The sequence below is a fragment of the Musa acuminata genome, chromosome BXJ3-9 (genome assembly GCF_036884655.1).
Source record: "Musa acuminata AAA Group cultivar baxijiao chromosome BXJ3-9, Cavendish_Baxijiao_AAA, whole genome shotgun sequence".
NCBI lineage: Eukaryota > Viridiplantae > Streptophyta > Magnoliopsida > Zingiberales > Musaceae > Musa > Musa acuminata.
The window spans coordinates 2,259,643-2,277,840 of NC_088357.1; the positions used below are offsets into that span (position 1 = coordinate 2,259,643).

Sequence of the window (18,198 nt, forward strand, 5' to 3'; positions counted from 1 at the left end):
CAACGATAATTACTTTCACTACACTAGGAGCCAAACGAGATGATGATCACACTGAGAGGCAAACTAGATAGCAAAACATCCCGATAATATTGAAATTCTCTTTGCTCATCATTTTGATATCGATCTAACACCTTATGTCACCTATTATATTTTTAGTCAATATAATTGATGATGTTATAACAAATAAAACTAATTATTTCACTTTCAGATTTATAAAGGTAGCTACGCTCTACTTTCGTTAGAGGTAAAGATAGCTACGCTCTACTTTGGTTATAAACAAATATAAACGCGGCGGTTGTTGCGCACATCGGTCGGGCAATGGAGCTTCAGAAGGTGTCGGACCCAGCTGTCCCGGCCAAGCCATCAAACTGGAAAAAGAGCGTGTCCCGTCCCCATTGGCTGAAATGGTGGGAACCACATGTGCAAGGCCACAAACTGACGTTACTAATAGCAACCTACGTTTACCTATTCAACAACAACTAGCAGAGAAGCGCATGATCATTTGGAAGCACGAGAAAAGCAAGGGAAAGACTTCCGAACCGCAATAAACTTTATAAGGTGTCCCATAAGTCAACCAGACAGCAAGGCGATTATAGTGGAGCAATTTCACAGTATCAATACAACTCTATACACAGTCTCGTCATATGGACTTACATTTTTCTCAAGTTGTCTAATCTTGCTTGTAAGTCGTTATCAATTCCACCATCTTCACTTCCAGCTGCTTCAGCTTGGGCAACCTTCTTGGATGCCTCGGCTTTAGCCACTGCAGTTGACGGTGCCTTTACAAGCTGTAAGCAAATGAGGGACCAGTTACTTTACGCAAAAACAACAGGAGTGCCGATAATTTAGGAAACGCACGATAAAGGTATCATTTAGATTCACCTCTGAATTAATGTCGATTCCAATTTCATCAAGGACTTGGTTCACAAGTTCTTCAGTTTCTTCCTCTTCCTCGTCTCCTTCCAAAGCATCATCTATGGCATCTCCCATAACCTCGCTGACCATTTCCATTTTCTCATTTTGCCGCTCAAACTCTTGCATTATCTTCTGTAATGCAGGGAGGTTCATCTGCCTGTTCATCTGTCCCATAGCCTTTGTAACACCTTTCATAGCTTCTCCCATTGCTTGTGTTGATTTCAGTGTCTGCAGAAATCATCAAATATTGGTTTTGATGTCAATCAGTTAATTAACTGAATGGAATGACTTGGTTCATAACTAAGTCCATCCTCAACTCTAGTCTGAAGCTTTTGTGTAACCTATACATATAATCGACTTCAAATGGATATGAAGCTTCATTTTCCATGCTGCAAAACTTCAGATTTCTTACCTACTATCAACATGTTTCATTTGAATTTTATGTTTATTTAGGCAAACTCAAGCAAATTTAACAAGGGTTTAAAAGATCGAACCATAATAGGGATTATATAATTTTCGGTCATAACTTTCTCCTCATTGCGTTTTTCCAGACAGTCTTTATACATAACTTCAAAAGTAAAGAACTTATGCCCCCACCATCTTCTTTTTAGCGTCAATCAATATCCAGCTCTTCTATCTAAATTCTACAGACCTAATAATACCTCCCGCTCTCAGCTACAACCATAGTTATACAACCAAACCAGGATCACGTCAAACTTTGGTTCACTAATCCATTGGTCAGATGGATATATTACAAATATTGTTTTCTTTTTCTGTTTCTTTAATCTGCTTATTTGTTCTTTCTTCTCCTTCACTGTCCTTCTATAATCGTCTTTTCTCCCTCCTTGCATTCTCTTCACCTTACTATGCTCCTCTTCTTCTTTTCAATGATCCTCTTCTCCTCCACTCTCTTTTCCTTTTTTTTTCTCTTTTAATCTTTTGCTCTTCTTCTGTGCGTTCTTGTCTTCCTCCTGCTTTCTTTCTCCACTCGTTGATAAAATCAATGGTTGTGCCAAAGTGGGCATGATGGCAGGGCGTCTGTGATCACACGGGACAAATGGGGACAAAGATGGAAGAGATCGCAAGGAATTTCTTTTTCTTTAATTTCTTATGTTGCTATTACTCAATCACACACAATTATTATTAAACTAAATTTAGATACCAATGATATCGCCTTCCTTCATGTATTTGGAAAAAAAGGGCAAGTTCCAATGATTCATAACAGAACTGGTTGGGTACAATCCGGTGTCACGACATACAATCCAGACCTGGTGTTATGACATACCTTATCTTTTAATAGAATAAGATAGGTCTCAAACCTGATTTATAGTTTCTTTGGTCGATTAGTTGGTTCAATCTTGTTCTAATAGCATGGCTATATCGTACTGAACCTCTTTAATGACACTATTTATTCCTTTTCTCCTTGCTGCTTTCTTCTCTTCTAGCCCTCATGTGATTTACCTCCTAATCAATTTTCCTGAAATTGTTCGACCCCCAATATGTCCACTTTCTTTCTCATGATCTGCAGACTAGACTGATGCTAAAACTACTTTTTGCATTTTCTGACATCCTATATTTTCAAACCAAAAACACCAAGAAAGAGTTCATGCCTGAAGCAACTCAGCATTTATCCCTTATTTTATTCATGTTAGCCATTTTCTTTTATACAATCTGTGCCTAAAGAGGCTAACAACAAAAATAAATGTAATGACTACAACATGGTTAATAACAAGGATAAGTATCCCTACTGCAATCTCATGGATGAGAGCAAACAACAGTAGTATCATTTCAAATGGAGATGATTCTTGCAATGTACTCATCAGTAGAAGTAACAATTGTTAAGATGAATGGTTAGTAAGCGAAAAATGTAAAAAGATAATGTTTTACCTGAATTCTCAGAGATACACCTTGGAGTTGCGACTTGAGTGCATAAAATTTTGTAATCTGGTGTCTTGTTCGAATGAGATCCTTAGCCATGACCTTCACTGCTGCCTGTAACAAGTAATAGCCAGCAAGAATAGACAACTCATACAACAAAGAATCTGCAGCACAAATCACACACGATGTGATAATAAACAATTTAAAAAATCATGCATAAAGAAGCGTTCTAATAAAATCCATAAAAATGCCAAATCAGACTGATATGGAACAAAAAATAGTAAAAATAATAATAATCAGAATTCTAGAACGAAGATGTTAAAAAAGAACCAGAGACAACATGACTAAGAATATAGAAAGTGCGTATTACAAAGGCACCATGGTTCTTTTTGTCCCTTTTTCCACGAATTGGGGTGTTTGATCAATATCAAACGAAATGGTATGTAGCCTATACTCAGAATGGCAATGCCATTTTTTGACCACATCTTCTATGTATGTGAAGCATATAATATCCAATACAGCAATAGCTAGATCCATGAAGATCAAGAAGGGGTGCTCAGCCGCCTGGTGAAGGAAATGAATTTGAGCTAGTAACATTTCCAGAAGAAAGACCACTTATATATATAATCCTGGTTTCCATTATACCATCTCAACATGCCTAGGCATAGACCATCAGGTACCAAAAAAAGGGTTCAGCTCATACCCCTGTAACAAATCACCTAACTCTCACAAGTATGGTAAAATTCTGCTAGTTTCCTCTCCTTTTCTTTCAGCTTCTAACTCCTTCCATCTTTTCTCTCCTAAGCATATTTGACACTTTCATTCTAGTTCTTAGCACTCGGCTATTGAATCAATATCATTAGTATCTTGTGACAATCCCTATATGGGAAAACATGATAATAGCTTAAGCTAGCACAACATGAAAGACAGAATACTCTTGTGGAGGTGCGCGTTCATGATCGGATCTATACAAGATCAATCATTTGCGGTAAAGAATGTATACCATCTGTCCCTGCTTAGCAGTTTTCTTGATCTCCGCAATAAGCTTCTTCTCCTGTGTTTGCAGCCCTTGCCTCTCCCTTTCGATTTCCCTAATTGATTTATCCAGCATTCTCTTGTTCTCCCTCAGCAGCTCTGCAGCCAAAAACAGCCACCATAAAGCTTCCGACCCATCGCAACTTTCTTTTCCAGAAACCAAAGAATGATACCACCCGAATAGGGTTCTCTTATTTAATGCAAAAGCAAACGAAAGATTGGAAACTTAATACTAACAATAATTGATCAAATCGCAAAGCGCATCGACTGATAACTTTGATCTTGAAATAGGTGGGGAAGAGATCGACGGTACCTGCGGGGGTTTTCCGCTTCCCGAAGATGAAACTCATCGTGATAGATCAAGCGATCACGAACCTATTCCGCGCTTTCTCTCACAACTGTCGATCAAATTAGCGCTCGAATTACGGCAAAGAGGAAGAAAGCTTTGATTGCCACCCCCTATCGCGACTCGATCTCGATTCCGGTGGAGGGGTTGACGATTCGAGGGCTAAACCCTTTTGTTAATTCTTCTTCTCCAAAAAGCTACCTTTACTCCTTATCGAATGGGCTTATTAAGCAGCAGAAAGGCCCAAAACGTGAGTGGGTGTGGCAGTCGGAAGGGTCTCGTGTCACGGAATCTTTTGAGATCACCAAATATATTGCACTCAAGCGTCCATCTGAACCGTCCGCTTGCTGTGATATATTTGATCTCGTCCATCGCCATAATTTGATGGCAACAAATGCTTTTATGGATAATGTACCAAATAAAGAATCTCATAATCACTTTTTATAATATGATCATTTATACCAAATTTTTTTTTCCATAAATACTAATTTTTCCTCACAAAAATTTTTAAATAAATTTTAAATAATATATTCTCTCTTTCCTTTTTTTCTCCTTCTCTCGTAACTTCGCCTCATTTTCACAAAAATATTACTTTTATAAAAAAATAATTTAATATAAATTAAAAAAAAAATAAAATATTCCTTGATAGGATCAGTAGTAATTATTAAATTTTTTCTGATAATTTGACCGAAATTAACCCTGTTACACTAAAAAATAAACTAAATGCACTCATTCACAAAACATATTAAAAAAAATCTAAATTCTGGTAATAAATTATCATAGAACCTTCTAGAAATAAAAAATATATGACTAATGATGTTAGAATTATGTCTAATAGATTGATGAAAGTTTAAGATTATTTGATTAAATTTGATTATATTACACTTGATATTGAACTAAAAAATTAAAATTTTAATAAATAATTATCCTAAAATATTATAACAATGGGAAAACATTTCTAATGATGTTGGAATCATGTTCTAATAGACTGATGAAAATTTGAAATTGTTTGATTGAAGTTAAGCCTATTAAACTTCAAATAAAATAAAATATAAGCATTCATAAAATCTATCAAAAATTTTAAAATTTAATAATTAATGATAATAAATCCTTTTAAAATTGAAATGTTTTGATTGAAGTTGATATTGTTATATAAAAAATAAACTAAACAGAGTCAAAGCTATCCCAAAAAATATATAATTTAATAATTAATTATTTTTAATATATAAAAATATACTTATTTGTACATAAGAAGAGGATCAGACGAAGAATGATGACAAAGAGAAGAAGCTAGACGAAGGAGAAGAACAAGAAGGACAATGTGAAAATTACTTATTCACGGGGACATCCTCTTATTAAAGAAAACTAATAATAGAGATCTTTTCTTGATAAATTAATCTACTTTTGTTAGTGGAGTGAATACCTCCCACACTAACTAATAAGAGGGGGAGATCTTTTATTGAAACCTATAAATTTTTAATGCTGTTTGCATGGACCAAATGGACACGTTATGGAGATCAACATGTCCACAACAATCTCTGTACCTTTCAAGTCGTAACATCCTTTAGATCTTCGCCCAGGGAGTTGGTGTTGTGGTTTCCATGCCATCATGCCATCATCTATTCTCTCTTGGACTGGCACTGTAAAAGAAAAAGATTTATTTCTCTTGTTGCTCATTAATTACGTGCATGACTCGATGCATGAGGGCAGCAGCACGAGTGCTGCACACGGCCTTTACTCTCTGGCTGTCACACATCATCCATGGGGATTCTGCAAAGGAAGCTAATGAAAGACGTGCTTGATTTAGCTGAGGTGTCACTTGTCTCGAGATCACAGACGATGTCCACGTGGAAGGGTGAATATTTGAGCAAAATTCTTTTTTCTGTTTTTAATTGATATTCTAATATAATATAATATAATAGGTTTTGGGGGCGGAGATGTTGGGAAGGAAATGACACGTGGCACAGTATGATTGGTGTCCGGTGCTCGTCAGATCCACTTGTTGCGCAGCACACGCACACCCACCAATTTGCGCGCGAGGCCGAAGAAGTATCCACTAATCGGACGCTCCAGATCGAAAACAAATTGGTGTGCACGTTAAATTAAAATGCACCGCGGAGTAAACCAACGCCCCAGCTGTGTCGAGGTAAACAATTCGATTCCCAGCGTTTCCCTTTCTTTTATTGGCCGGGAGGGAAACGACAGCCCCCGCTTTCGCTATCCAGCTCATGTGAGCCGCTCTCGGGAACAACGCAACCTTATCGACCGCACCAGCTCGGGAGGGAGACGAGCCCCGCAAGGGAGTTCTGCAGGGTGGTGATTTCTTTTGAGATTCCTTGTCTCGGCTGGGCTTTTCCAGGGCAAAAGCTGAGGGGTTTTGGCAGTAGTGGTGGATTGCAGAGCTCGTGTAAGCTTTCGGGGAAGAGAAGCCGGCTTGTTTGTTGGACGCATGGTGGTGATGCTACCTGTGAATCGTGGCTCTCAGAATATGATCTTTGTGATGATTTAGTCATTGGATGCGTCGTTTTTGTTCGGGGCTTTTGATTTACTTCTCGCAGGTCCAAGAGCAGGGTAAAGGTGCCATCTTTTTGTTTGTAGTATTTACTAGATTGGTGGTGTTCGATTTGAGTTTTGAACGGAGGTCGGAGATTGATTTGAGCGATAAATTTCCTTGTTTTTCTCCCTGTAATTTTCCCCTGCTTTTATCGTAATGGGTGTTGCATTTGTTTCAGGGATGACTGTGTTCTGAATCTCCACCGATAGCTAGCTGTACCTTCTTAATACGCTCGCCTTCCCTTTGTAAGCTCAGAATTGTTGTGTTTGTAGTTCCTTTTGGCTGGAAGGTCTGTCGACGATAGGCTTGATCGAGACCAGACTTTGTAGAGATTACTGCGAAAAAAGATGCGACCTTTGAGCAGTCTGGGCATCGGTTTGAGCCTGGTCTCCGGTTGCCTGTTCTTGGCTCTTGTTGCAGAGCTATACTATCTGCTTTGGTGGAAGAAGAGGAGTAGCAGAGAGGTCGACCACGATTCCAGAAGCCCAGCCGGGGAGCTGCTTTATCTCTGCTGCTGGAGGAAGCCATCTTCCCTGAGTTCCACAGCGCTCAACCCCCGAGACATGACCACCTCGGTGGATGCAGCTGCTTATTCCGACGAGGGACAACTGCAGCTCCGCTCCGACTCCTCCAGCAAAGATCTTCTTTTGAAGGCATTCGGAGGAGAGGACGGTATGGAGGCAGAGCTCATGAGGCTCCATGGCCTCGCAGGCCCTCCCAGGTTTCTCTTCACCATCAAAGAGGAAACGAAGGAGGATTTGGAGTCAGAGGACGGGAGGTCGAGAGGGGGAAGGAGCAGGAAAAGTTCCAGAGGGAAGAGCTTGAGCGAGCTGTTTGTTTCTTCGGATACCCCATTCTTGACACCTCTCTCTTCCCCTCCTCTCTTCACGCCGCCTCTGACTCCTTTGGATTGCTACAAACAAAGTGGATTCAACCCCCTCTTTGAGTCCACAAAGGAAGAAGACTTCATCAAGGTGTGGTCCTCGCCGCCTCCAAAGTTCAAGTTTCTGAAGGACGCCGAGGAAAAATTACACAGGAAGAAACTGATGGAAGAAGCAGGCAAGGTTCACAGGAATGGTGGGCTGGTTAACAGCACCGCGAGACAGGAGAGTCATGTTTCTTCTCATCCGCCTGGTGTCGCCGCCTCACATCCCACGGGCCCAGAAGAAGAGGATGGATCCTTCATCACCATAGTGATAGGAAAGAACAGAGAGAGAGGGCAGCAGCACCATTCAAGTTCCTCGCAGGTGATTCCATTACCTTCTTCTCCTTCGAGCTTCAGACCAGTGCAAGGGAAACGAAGTTCCTCGATTTGACAATTGAGTCCTCATCAACAACCATACTTTCACATGCAGTCGGCGAATTCGGTGACAAGATAACCTTTTTTTGTTGCTGTTGTTGTTTGATTTCTCCACTTGTACTTAGTTTCGTTGTCTTTGCTTCAATTCCTTGATTCTGAAAAGGGAGCTGTGGGGGGGGGGGTGGAAGTCATCAAAACACCTCTTTTCTTGTGATCCAATTGACGTTTGATATCTGGCCAGTTGCCGAGCACCAGAAAGCTGCACCTTTTCTATCTGCATGTCTTTGAGTGCCTGAACTTGTAATCATTCCTGTGGTTTGCAGAGAGTTTTGCTAACTCAATGGCGATCTTTTTTGTCTGCCATTGGTAATTACTCTTAAAAAATAAGAAAATTTTGATCTTTTCTCTTTCACAACCTTTTATCTCATCTGTCGGAATCCCAGTTGCTCGATGAAATCGCTCGACGAAGAGGGAGACTTCGCTCGACGCTATTCCCCCATCCCTATCGATGTAGAGAGGCTATAGATGAACAGGGCAGTGTTTCCCAGTGGATGCAAGCTTGGTCGGAGATCAAGGCGGACATCGCGGATAGATTTGTACGCTAACAATGCGAGCAGCTCGAGTCATGTGGGCGTGAAGACGACCATCGGCCGCACCGTTTGACTGCGTTTCTGATGAGGGAGATGCAATGGCACACAAGTCAAAAGAAACATGATTTCCGTATTCTGAAGTCGAGGAATCCAAGGAGCCCTCAAAAATATGTAGGTGGCTCTGCTCGACAGCCTCTGTCTGTATCCCTGCAACTAAGTTTCGATGATCGCTCGATGTTACTACTCCAAGAACCAAACACCTGTTTCTCATCAACTCAACGTGTGGTCCGTCAATGAATCCAATATAGTCCCACCTCTTATCCAGATGAACAGTTGTCGTTTGTTCTATTCTACCTCATAAATTGTTTTCCTCTTGAAAATTGGGAGGTATTATTCATGAATATTTTATTATCTTTTGATAAAAAAAAATTAAATTTTCATAAAATAATTTTCATGAATAATTTTTTTGTCTAATATATAAAATACTCTCAACACTTATTCCGTTTCTTTCTTTTCATTTTTCTATAGGCGGATTCGTAAGATGAATTACATTTTTTTTCTATGGATCGATTCGAATCACTCGAATATAATATTTTTGTACTACATTATAATATTTTTTAGTATTATTGAAAACGCTATGACGTAATGTAAAAATGTTATTAATTTAATATTTTTGTAAAATTTATACAAAAAAATTGTGTTACAGTGTTTTTGCACATAATATATGGATCTCAATCTATAGGAAAAGAGAGAGAAAAAAAAGTATTATATATATTAGGAAATGAGAATACATCCTGAAGAAAAATAAAATAAAAAATACACCCAAAATATACATCCGTCGCAAACGAATGGGGAGAGGAGGATAGCCACCGAAGATAATATGGTAGAGAGAAATGAAGAGAAAACCATGATATCAATGCAGCTACTGTGGTACAGAGTCATCCGGCGCGCACAGCATGTGAGCAGGTCGCCATCGTGGTTCATACTCGTTGCCGGAGCTATCAAAGCTCTCGACGCCACTCCTTCTTTGGCTGAAATCCCACTCGTATCACTAAAAATAGGTACGTGAGGAGGAGTTTTATCTTTCAACCCTTCGTTTCTGCCGGAAGATGGCATCTTTGCCTTGTCGATTGTTTGTGTCCCTAAATGCTTTGTTCCTTAGGAGACGATTTGAACTACTCGTCTTTTATGGTTGCACTGTGTATCGGTCGTGTTCTTTGTTCCTTGGAGCTCACCTCATGCTAGCCAGATTTCATTTGCGTTCCTGCTGCTGTAGAGGAAGAAGACATGCCAGAATTGCTGAGCAGTTCCGTCAACGTCGACTTCCTCACGGACTCACAGTTCATTCACCGTAATAAATCTCTCCTGATCTCTCACTCCCGTGCCGCGTAGGAGAAGCTACAAAAGGAAAACAATGGAATTCCCATCGCTAGCTAAAACTCGGATTCCTTTTCAACTTCAATTAAGAGGTGTTTTTGTAGATCTGAAGTGTCTTTGTCAAACACCTGTAGCATTCAAGTCTTTGCAGGAATGCTTTCTGCCATGAACTTAAACTCGCAGCTGAACAACAACAACCCAACCTGTACAAAATGCGATGCTTGTCCTAAGAGCTAACAACATCCCAGCACGAGGAAAGAAGGAAGTGGGCAGAGGTCGAACACCCGCAGTCCAACAGCAAGAACAGGCGCTTTGTCTTTGGACCATTCTCCTTCCCCCCCCCCCCCCCTAAAGAAGAGAAGTCACATCAGTGGCACAATCCAAGGGGGAATCCCAGACCCAGTTTTATTCCTCCCTTTTTTGCTTTAGCCAACACGCTCGGTGGTCGGCCCACAACCAAACTTAGCTTCGCCCTGCCATCTTGGTCCTGTAGAGTCTCTTTGAATGGCCACCATGCTCGATGATCTCCACGACGATGCTGCTTGACATGGAAGCGTTTGGCGAGTAAGAGAAGAACTACGAAATAGAAAGAAAAATATAAATTATATTATAACTATATACCAAAAAATAATAATTAAATTCTTCATCATATTCTTGATTTATCCCTACAACTCATCATGTATAATACCCTTTTACGTCGAAAGAAAATCGACAACACAAAATGTGTGTGTATATATATATATATATCGTTAAATCTTACTCTTCCCATGGCCTAGAGATGCATGAGATAACAATAACAAAACCCTAATTTTTAGGATTTCTTCTCTTCATGATTAGTCTATGAATAAGATTTCTTATCGTTTTAGACACTTGATTTTAAGAATTTGAAAATACTAAATCATTCCAAACACCAGAATAAATTAATGCCTGTATATGTGTAACCTTTGGTATTATATTAAGATTGTCGACTTAATATAATTTTGCATCGGAAGAATTCCTTTTTATATTAGGATGTATTAAGAGAAAAATATAAGTATGTAGTTAAAGCAAGCGTCACACTTGGTGGCCACTTATTGTAGCCAGCTTTTAGGTGAGGAATGTGGCCTTCTTTCCAAACTGTGTAACGTGGTGTGGTAGCAAACCATAAACATGGCGTGCTCATCAAATGTATGGATTGATCAGAAAGAAAGAAAGAATAAAGAGGTAGAAAAGACAAATTTCTCTTGGGAATCCTTCTAAGATTCTCAAAATAATTGTCGGTAATAATATTTTGTTTATGGGAAAAAAAAAACACAGAATATTTTTGTTAGTTTCTTAGTTCCCTCTGCTTAATTGAACTAAAATATTAAACCAATCCTCGACGCATGAGAAAAGAAAGAAAGCCTCTCAAATGTTTAAGCATGAAAAAGATTAAAAAGAATGATGCAAATGATCTTTCAACTGTGTAATTTCTTTATCATTTAATTGTGTACAGCATAATATCATTAAATAAATATAAATGTATTAGAACTTTCTTATTATTATTATTATTATAAAATTTCTCAGGTCGATCTTTGTCTATCGTTAGTACTAATCAGCTATTCATGTTTAATCGTAACATCTATAAGCACGATATAAAGAGAAATAATTTTTTATATAAATAAATATTAGTTGGTAATAGACAACGAAATTAAATGGAATCACAATCAAATAGAATATCAAGATATACGTGGAAAACCTCTCCAATGTAAAGGGTAAAAACCACGGGGCAAACTAGAGATAATCCACTATAAGAATAATGAATATACAAATCTCAATCTCTTACCCAAAACCCTGGCAATAATCACAAGCGAATAATTGGAATACAATGATCACGTCACTGACTACAGCTTTTTCCCTCGTTATCTTTTTCTGCCTCTTTTCGCAGCCACCACATACCCCCTAATTTTGATCTAGTGTTAAGTCAAAGGGGGGTGGGCTTTAGATTAATAAAGCCCACCTTAGGCTGAATATATGACTGTCAGCCCAACACTTTAAACGACATAACATATTTATACAATACAGACATTTTTTTTTCATTTTATTTTGTTATAGAATAACATACAATAATAGATTAATGTGATCCATCGTAATAACATATTTTTCTTATGATTGAGTTCATTCTCTTAGGCTTTTAATCCGTTTAAACTGATTATTCAAACCAACCAACGTTCAAATTTTATAAGTGATGTGGATTTAATTTCATAAATCTTTTTGTGTGGACATAATGGGATCAAAATTTTAATTTGATTCAATTAAACCGATCTATTTGAAAATAATATTTTTAAATTATTTAAAATCATAAATCGATTAATCAGACCGAATCGATCGATTCGAGTTCGAACTATCTTATTTTAATTGAACTGAATTGAACAAATAATTCAATTGGATTTGAACACCCATAGTGCTAAAGCATAAGCGATTTTATGTGTGTGTTTTAATGGAGAGAGCAAGTGAAAATGGGAAGAGAACAAACTCCATATGCATAAGCGATTCACACATACCCAACCCAAAGAAAGACCTCTCGATTAATTCTCGATGCACTCACTCACTCACTGTTGAAGTAATCCTATCTCGGGTTCGTTCTCGTCCATCGTTAGGCTGACTGTTGCGGCAGTGGTGATCTACAAACTGGATGGAGAGCACTCGGAGATGAGAAAAAGGAGGAGGGTGTGACATTGACATGCAAAGCTGCCATTGGTGCTACGGAACGACGATGTAAACAAGCGGTAATGCCCGTCCTTTTCCGCCGTGTTCGATGGCGTCGAGTCTGTCCTACCACTGTTGCTACCTTTACACGAGTAAAGCAGCTCTCATCGATCATAATCTTGGAAGAAGCTCTCATCTACTCATCATATCCACAGACGAGCCGAGATCGATCAGATCGTGATTCTATATTTACGTAAATCTATAGTCGCCGATGTTCTCTTTGATAAAAGATAAGATTTCCCCAACATGAGAGAAGATAAGATTTCCCTAACTTGATAGAGGATAAGAAATCTCTCTATTCTGTTTATTCTTGTGGGAAATCCTTCCTCCTAATTTGTATAAATAGGAGAGGGAACATGTTAATAGATTCAAGCTAAAGCTATTTTATTTCCACAATAAAGCTTCTTCAATTATTGTTCTTTATCTTCTATTATTTCTATCATGGTATCAGAGCCGCTTGCTTAGAGCAAGCTCTCTTCTCGCTGCCAATTCATCATTGGTGTTGCCACTTTGCGCCAACGTTCGTTCCCTTCCGCTACGGCATCTCTAGTGTTGCGCTCATCAACACTGCCCCACCTTTCTTCCTCGTTGTAGCTATTTTCCTCCTCTTCTGCTAAACTTCCTCTTCTGCTACAGCTTCCTCCTCTGTTGCAGTTTCCTCCTTTGCTGTAGTAGCATCACTGCAACATTGCTGTAGATTTCTTCTCTATCGTCGCAGCCGTCGTAATCGCAACCACGACCAACGTCGTTGAGAAAAGCGAAGCTTCGCTCTTGCCTTCAGCCAGCGACCAACGTCGCTGAGAAAAGTGAAGCTTCACCCTTCGGCCAGCGACCAACGCCGTTGCATTCCTAAGAGGCTCCGTGGTCAATCCTCATCTTCCTCACCGCGGTAGTCTTCGCTGATCTGCCAACATTCGGCAGACTTAAGGAGAATGAAGGGAACGCCTGTGCCATCACAGCAACAACAATCGCAGCAGCAGCAGCAGCGATCTACACTTATCTTACTCATGAAGCCTCTCGCTTGTAAACAATTCTTTGCATCGATCCAAGATTGGTATCCTTGTTAGGAGCACCATCTTGCGGGGGCATGATAAAAGATAAGATTTCCCCAACATGATAGAAGATAAGATTTCCCTAACTTGATAGAGGATAAGAAATCTCTCTATTCTGTTTATTCTTGTGGGAAATCCTTCCTCCTAATTTGTATAAATAGGAGAGGGAACATGTTAATAGATTCAAGCTAAAGCTATTTTATTTCCACAATAAAGCTTCTTCAATTATTGTTCTTTATCTTCTATTATTTCTATCACTCTTTGACTAGCTTTAAGGCTGTTAGATCTGCGAGTCGGTTCCGATCAATCTCACACGGCCAAAGTAAGAAGAGTTGAGTTCGTAAGCTACCTGGGAATTCGATAGTCAGTCATGATGGAAGGGAAAGAAACGTTGGTCAAAGAGCACAAGTTGGTGGAGGCTGAGGCATCGTCGACCGGGAATCTATATCCGATGAGCGGCCGCCGCGCATCTTTTCGATCGCTGCTACAGCATCTCATATCCGACTTGGATTCGGACGTCATAAGAAAAAATTCAAGTGGAGTCGAAGAAATCTTGGACGTTGATCGAATTTTGACTTATACAAAGATTAAGTTAGATGCCATCTTTTTTATGCTTAATTTCGAGTAAAATAATAACATGTATAGTTGGTTTGATTGAAAAAAAATATAATTTTTTTAATAATTTTATACGGTTCTTCCGTTGATTGGATCGTCATGATGTCAAGCCTCGATTGAGATGAATATTTTCTCGATCAATATATATAATTATTTTATAGAAATAAAAATAAAAATATCAAACTCAAAAGAAAAATGTATCAGAGATATTATTAGCACAAGCACAAAGGCCAGTAAGAAATTATTTGTTGTATAATTTTATCCTTTCGGGATGATAGTAGAGGATGACACCGATTATAAAATATTTTCGTATCAGTAGTAAGTAATTTTATAATCAAGCTATCCCTCGATGAGAAACAAGATTATATTCTAAAATCTACATTAAAAAAATGTGTTGATGATAGTCAATCTCCTCCGTATTCATGCATTATATCCCCGGATGTGTTATAACTTACTCGCGAACAATATCATTTCTTTTCTTTGGATATATCCATCCCCATCCACCGGATAGAGCTTCAAAGATTATGCCACGAAGCCTTAGGCAAATTCCATCTAATGAAACACCCCGTAGGTGCTTACATGCACACCGGTCATTACAATCCAATGCAAGAGCAGCATCATTCAATCTAACATCATTAACAACAATAGCTCTTGCTTTCCTTTGATTCGACTAAGCCAAGTCATCGTCCTCCACGATATTCCATGCATTAAACATTTAAATGCAAACTTGCAATTTCTAATGAGATGGTAACGATGAACATACTCATTTATCATATTGTGCTGCCTTATACGTGAGAGAGAGAGGGAGAGAGGGAGAGAGGGACCCATATTCTTTCATGGACAAAGTTTGGACTATATGAAGACTTGGGTCTCAGCATCTCACTTCCAAATTATCATGGCATTAGGGTTTCAGCTTACTCATCCCTTTCCACCATTCCCCGACATGAACCACCGCATCAGCTCGCCTCTTTAACACTGTTCCTGTAATCGACACCGAGACACTTGAAAAGGCCAAGAAACTCTCCCTGGACATCGCCCCTCTCTTCCTCCAACCCTACCGTATATAATACACTTGACACCATGGAAGAATAAAAGAAATAAATCACCTCCTTTTCCCATCCACTCCTCTTCCTCTCTTGCTATCTCTTTGCCTCCCCCAACTTTCCTCTCTATGCTACCACTTGTGCATACTTGATTCTCTACCTTCTCTTAAATCCTATCATCTTTAAGAAAGAACTATTATTTTTATTATTAGGAGGAGGAGGAGGAGGAGGAAGAAGAAGAAGTAGTGACAGCATGGTTTTTTCCTCTGTTCCGGTCTATCTGGATCCACCCAACTGGAACCAGGTGAGTGCTACCACCTTTCTCTCTTCTTCTTTTCTTCCTTCCGAGCTTCCAATTCCTTTGGCTTCTTCATCAAAAAAGGCATAATAAAGGAGAAGATATTCGCATCCTTTTGCTGATATCTTCTTGAATATACCGCAGCGTTAATCTTATACTCTCCATCTGTCATGCTTAGCAACGATCGATTCAGCGTCCAGCCGCTGCAGGCGGCGGCGGTGAGGTTCCTCAGCTTCCTCACATGCAGTCGGCACAGCGACCAGAAGCTGGCACCGCTGCTGCCGGCTCAGCCAGGCCTATCTCCATGACCGAACGAGCTCGCCTCGCCAAGATCGTCCCGCAGCCGGAGCAGCAGCTCAGGTGCCCGCGTTGCGACTCCACCAACACCAAGTTCTGCTACTTCAACAATTATTCCCTGTCACAGCCTCGCCACTTCTGCAAGACCTGCCGTCGCTACTGGACCCGAGGCGGCGCTCTCCGAAACGTTCCCGTGGGCGGAGGCTGCCGTCGCAACAAGAGGAATAAATCTACAGGGAGCTCCTCGAAATCGGCAGCCACTACCTTCACGGCTGACCGCCAGCCGGGACCCTCGTCCTCGTCTCCAGACGTCGTCACTGGTGGCGGTGGCGCTATCCTGCCTAGCATGCCCCAGCCGGCCCAATTGCCCTTCTTGGCTTCCATGCACACACTGGCCGACTACGGTGCCTCAAACCTCGGCCTCAACTTTGAGGGTATTCCCACCATCGATGCAGCGGATTATCATGTGGGAAGCAGTTCCGGCATCGGGCTCGAACAGTGGAGACTGCCGCAGATCCAGCAATTCTCTCTCCTGGGAGGATTGGAGCCACCACAGCCGGCTGGGGTGCAACCCGTGTCGGGGCTGTACAATTTCTACGGGGAAGGCGGGAGCGGCGGCGGCGCAGGTAGAGACCTCGCTAGGGTTCCCGGCTCTTCACTGATCACGCAGCTGGCTTCGGTGAAGGTGGAAGACAAATCTCAGGGTCGTAATCTTCCAAGGGAGTATTTAGGTCTTCCAGGCAGCGAGCAATATTGGCACGGCGGCGATGGCGGTGGCAACAGCAGCGGAGGTTGGGCCACAGATCTCGCGGGATTCAACTCTTCCTCAGCCGGCAACATCTTGTAATTTCAGGTTCCATCACTAGAGTTTCATTTCGGCTGTAACCATAAGCCTCGCAAGCTGAAGTATATCAATCTCAGAGAGCAGATGATGAAGAACATGCTGATGGTGGGTAGGTTAGTGTATCATCCATCTACTTTGTGTTGGTTGTTTCCTATCTTACTTTTGCGCAGTACGTTTAGAGAGAGGAAGTGCATGAACTCATGCAGAGTTGTATCTCTGACATAAGGTTGGCTGTCAACAATGAATCATAGTAATGTGCTCCATTGGCTTGTGTGGAAGCTTTGTTCGCACATCATTGCCCTCGGTACTGCCATCCCATATTGACTGCTCTTTTGCTACGGCAAGTACTATGGTATTCCATTGCTGCTGCTGCTGCTGCTGCTGCTGTTTCATCAAACGTGACCACATTTAGCAATTAGAACAATGCTGTAAATATCTCACATCTTGTTCTTTTTCGGCAACCTTAACATTACAAGCTGAAGTTTTTCTCTATATTCTGTCATTTACTGGTGAAAAAAAAATCAATCTAGTCATGATAATTTTGAATCTTTGTTCTTTAGCCATAGGCTAAAGATCATTTGAAAAGGCTTTGGTGTCAGATATGAATAGATATTGTTGTTGTCATACCTATACCAGTTGTTTCTCTCTCTCTCTATTCTGTGACTATGAAAGCTAGCAATTCTAGTATCCAGAGTTTTGTATTAACTGATAAAGGAGGATTTAGTACACCATTCCTACTGACCTTGTTCCTCGTTTTCTCTAATTTATTATTTGCTTCAATGGAGGGAGGAGGTGTATGACATGCTGGGTTTCATCAACACGTCGTGCTCCTACTTTGAAGGCTGGGAAGAAGCATATACACCTGCAGGAGACAAAATAGTACCAATATCTTCGGTGACAGTCAAAGAACTCGGTCACCATGCATCTCGACACTCACCAGTATTATATTTCTGGAACTTTGGAGCCCATCCTTTGACTGCTACATCATCATCTTCTTCTTTTTTTAATACTTTTTATCTCTCCAAAATTTCCCAATCATCTAATCTGATCTCTTTTCCAACGTCATCATATTCTCGATTTTATTTGGATAGGGAACGTGGGCATGTTCATTGGGAAATCAAACTTCCATCAAATAATTCTTGCTTCGGGTGCATTTTGTACATCAGCCGTGGGATGCACGAACTTCCACAAACACAATCAGTCGTGAGGAGCGAGGGACAAGGCGACAAGCACTTTATATGGGCATATGCTGTTAGATTTGGTCATGGGTTATGATGCATCAGATTGAATGAACTCCATCCTTTTTCTTCCTATGCTGACACTCAAT

General features: G+C 40.3%; 3 protein-coding genes across 5 annotated transcripts; 2 read left to right on the forward strand and 1 right to left on the reverse strand.

Annotated features, from left to right (window-relative positions):
- Positions 1-529: 529 nt before the first annotated feature.
- On the reverse strand, positions 530-4,395 carry LOC103996837 (vacuolar protein sorting-associated protein 2 homolog 1). Its single transcript, XM_009417857.3, has 5 exons — positions 4,142-4,395; positions 3,797-3,927; positions 2,803-2,907; positions 883-1,143; positions 530-788 (listed from the first exon to the last, which is right to left on the reverse strand). Exons 1-5 carry the CDS (start codon positions 4,176-4,178, stop codon positions 651-653), a joined length of 672 nt encoding a protein of 223 aa, XP_009416132.2. The 5' UTR covers positions 4,179-4,395; the 3' UTR covers positions 530-650.
- Positions 4,396-6,366: 1,971 nt separating this feature from the next.
- LOC135648579 (uncharacterized) lies at positions 6,367-8,942 on the forward strand. 3 transcript variants are annotated; one of them, XR_010500999.1, is made up of 2 exons: positions 6,367-8,394; positions 8,472-8,942. XR_010500999.1 is itself a non-coding variant. In XM_065166390.1 (2 exons), the coding sequence occupies exon 2, from the start codon at positions 7,076-7,078 to the stop codon at positions 8,042-8,044; it is 969 nt and encodes a 322-aa protein (XP_065022462.1). In that variant the 5' UTR covers positions 6,367-6,815; positions 6,907-7,075; the 3' UTR covers positions 8,045-8,942. The 3 variants fall into 3 exon arrangements, 2 of the variants coding, with proteins under 2 accessions (XP_065022462.1, XP_065022461.1); XM_065166390.1 differs by having other exon boundaries at positions 6,367-6,815; positions 6,907-8,942; XM_065166389.1 differs by having other exon boundaries at positions 6,367-6,745; positions 6,907-8,942.
- A 6,548-nt stretch (positions 8,943-15,490) lies between these two features.
- LOC135649452 (dof zinc finger protein DOF3.6-like) lies at positions 15,491-17,161 on the forward strand. Its single transcript, XM_065167803.1, has 2 exons — positions 15,491-15,736; positions 15,909-17,161. The coding sequence occupies exons 1-2, from the start codon at positions 15,686-15,688 to the stop codon at positions 16,872-16,874; spliced, it is 1,017 nt and encodes a 338-aa protein (XP_065023875.1). The 5' UTR covers positions 15,491-15,685; the 3' UTR covers positions 16,875-17,161.
- Positions 17,162-18,198: the final 1,037 nt, after the last annotated feature.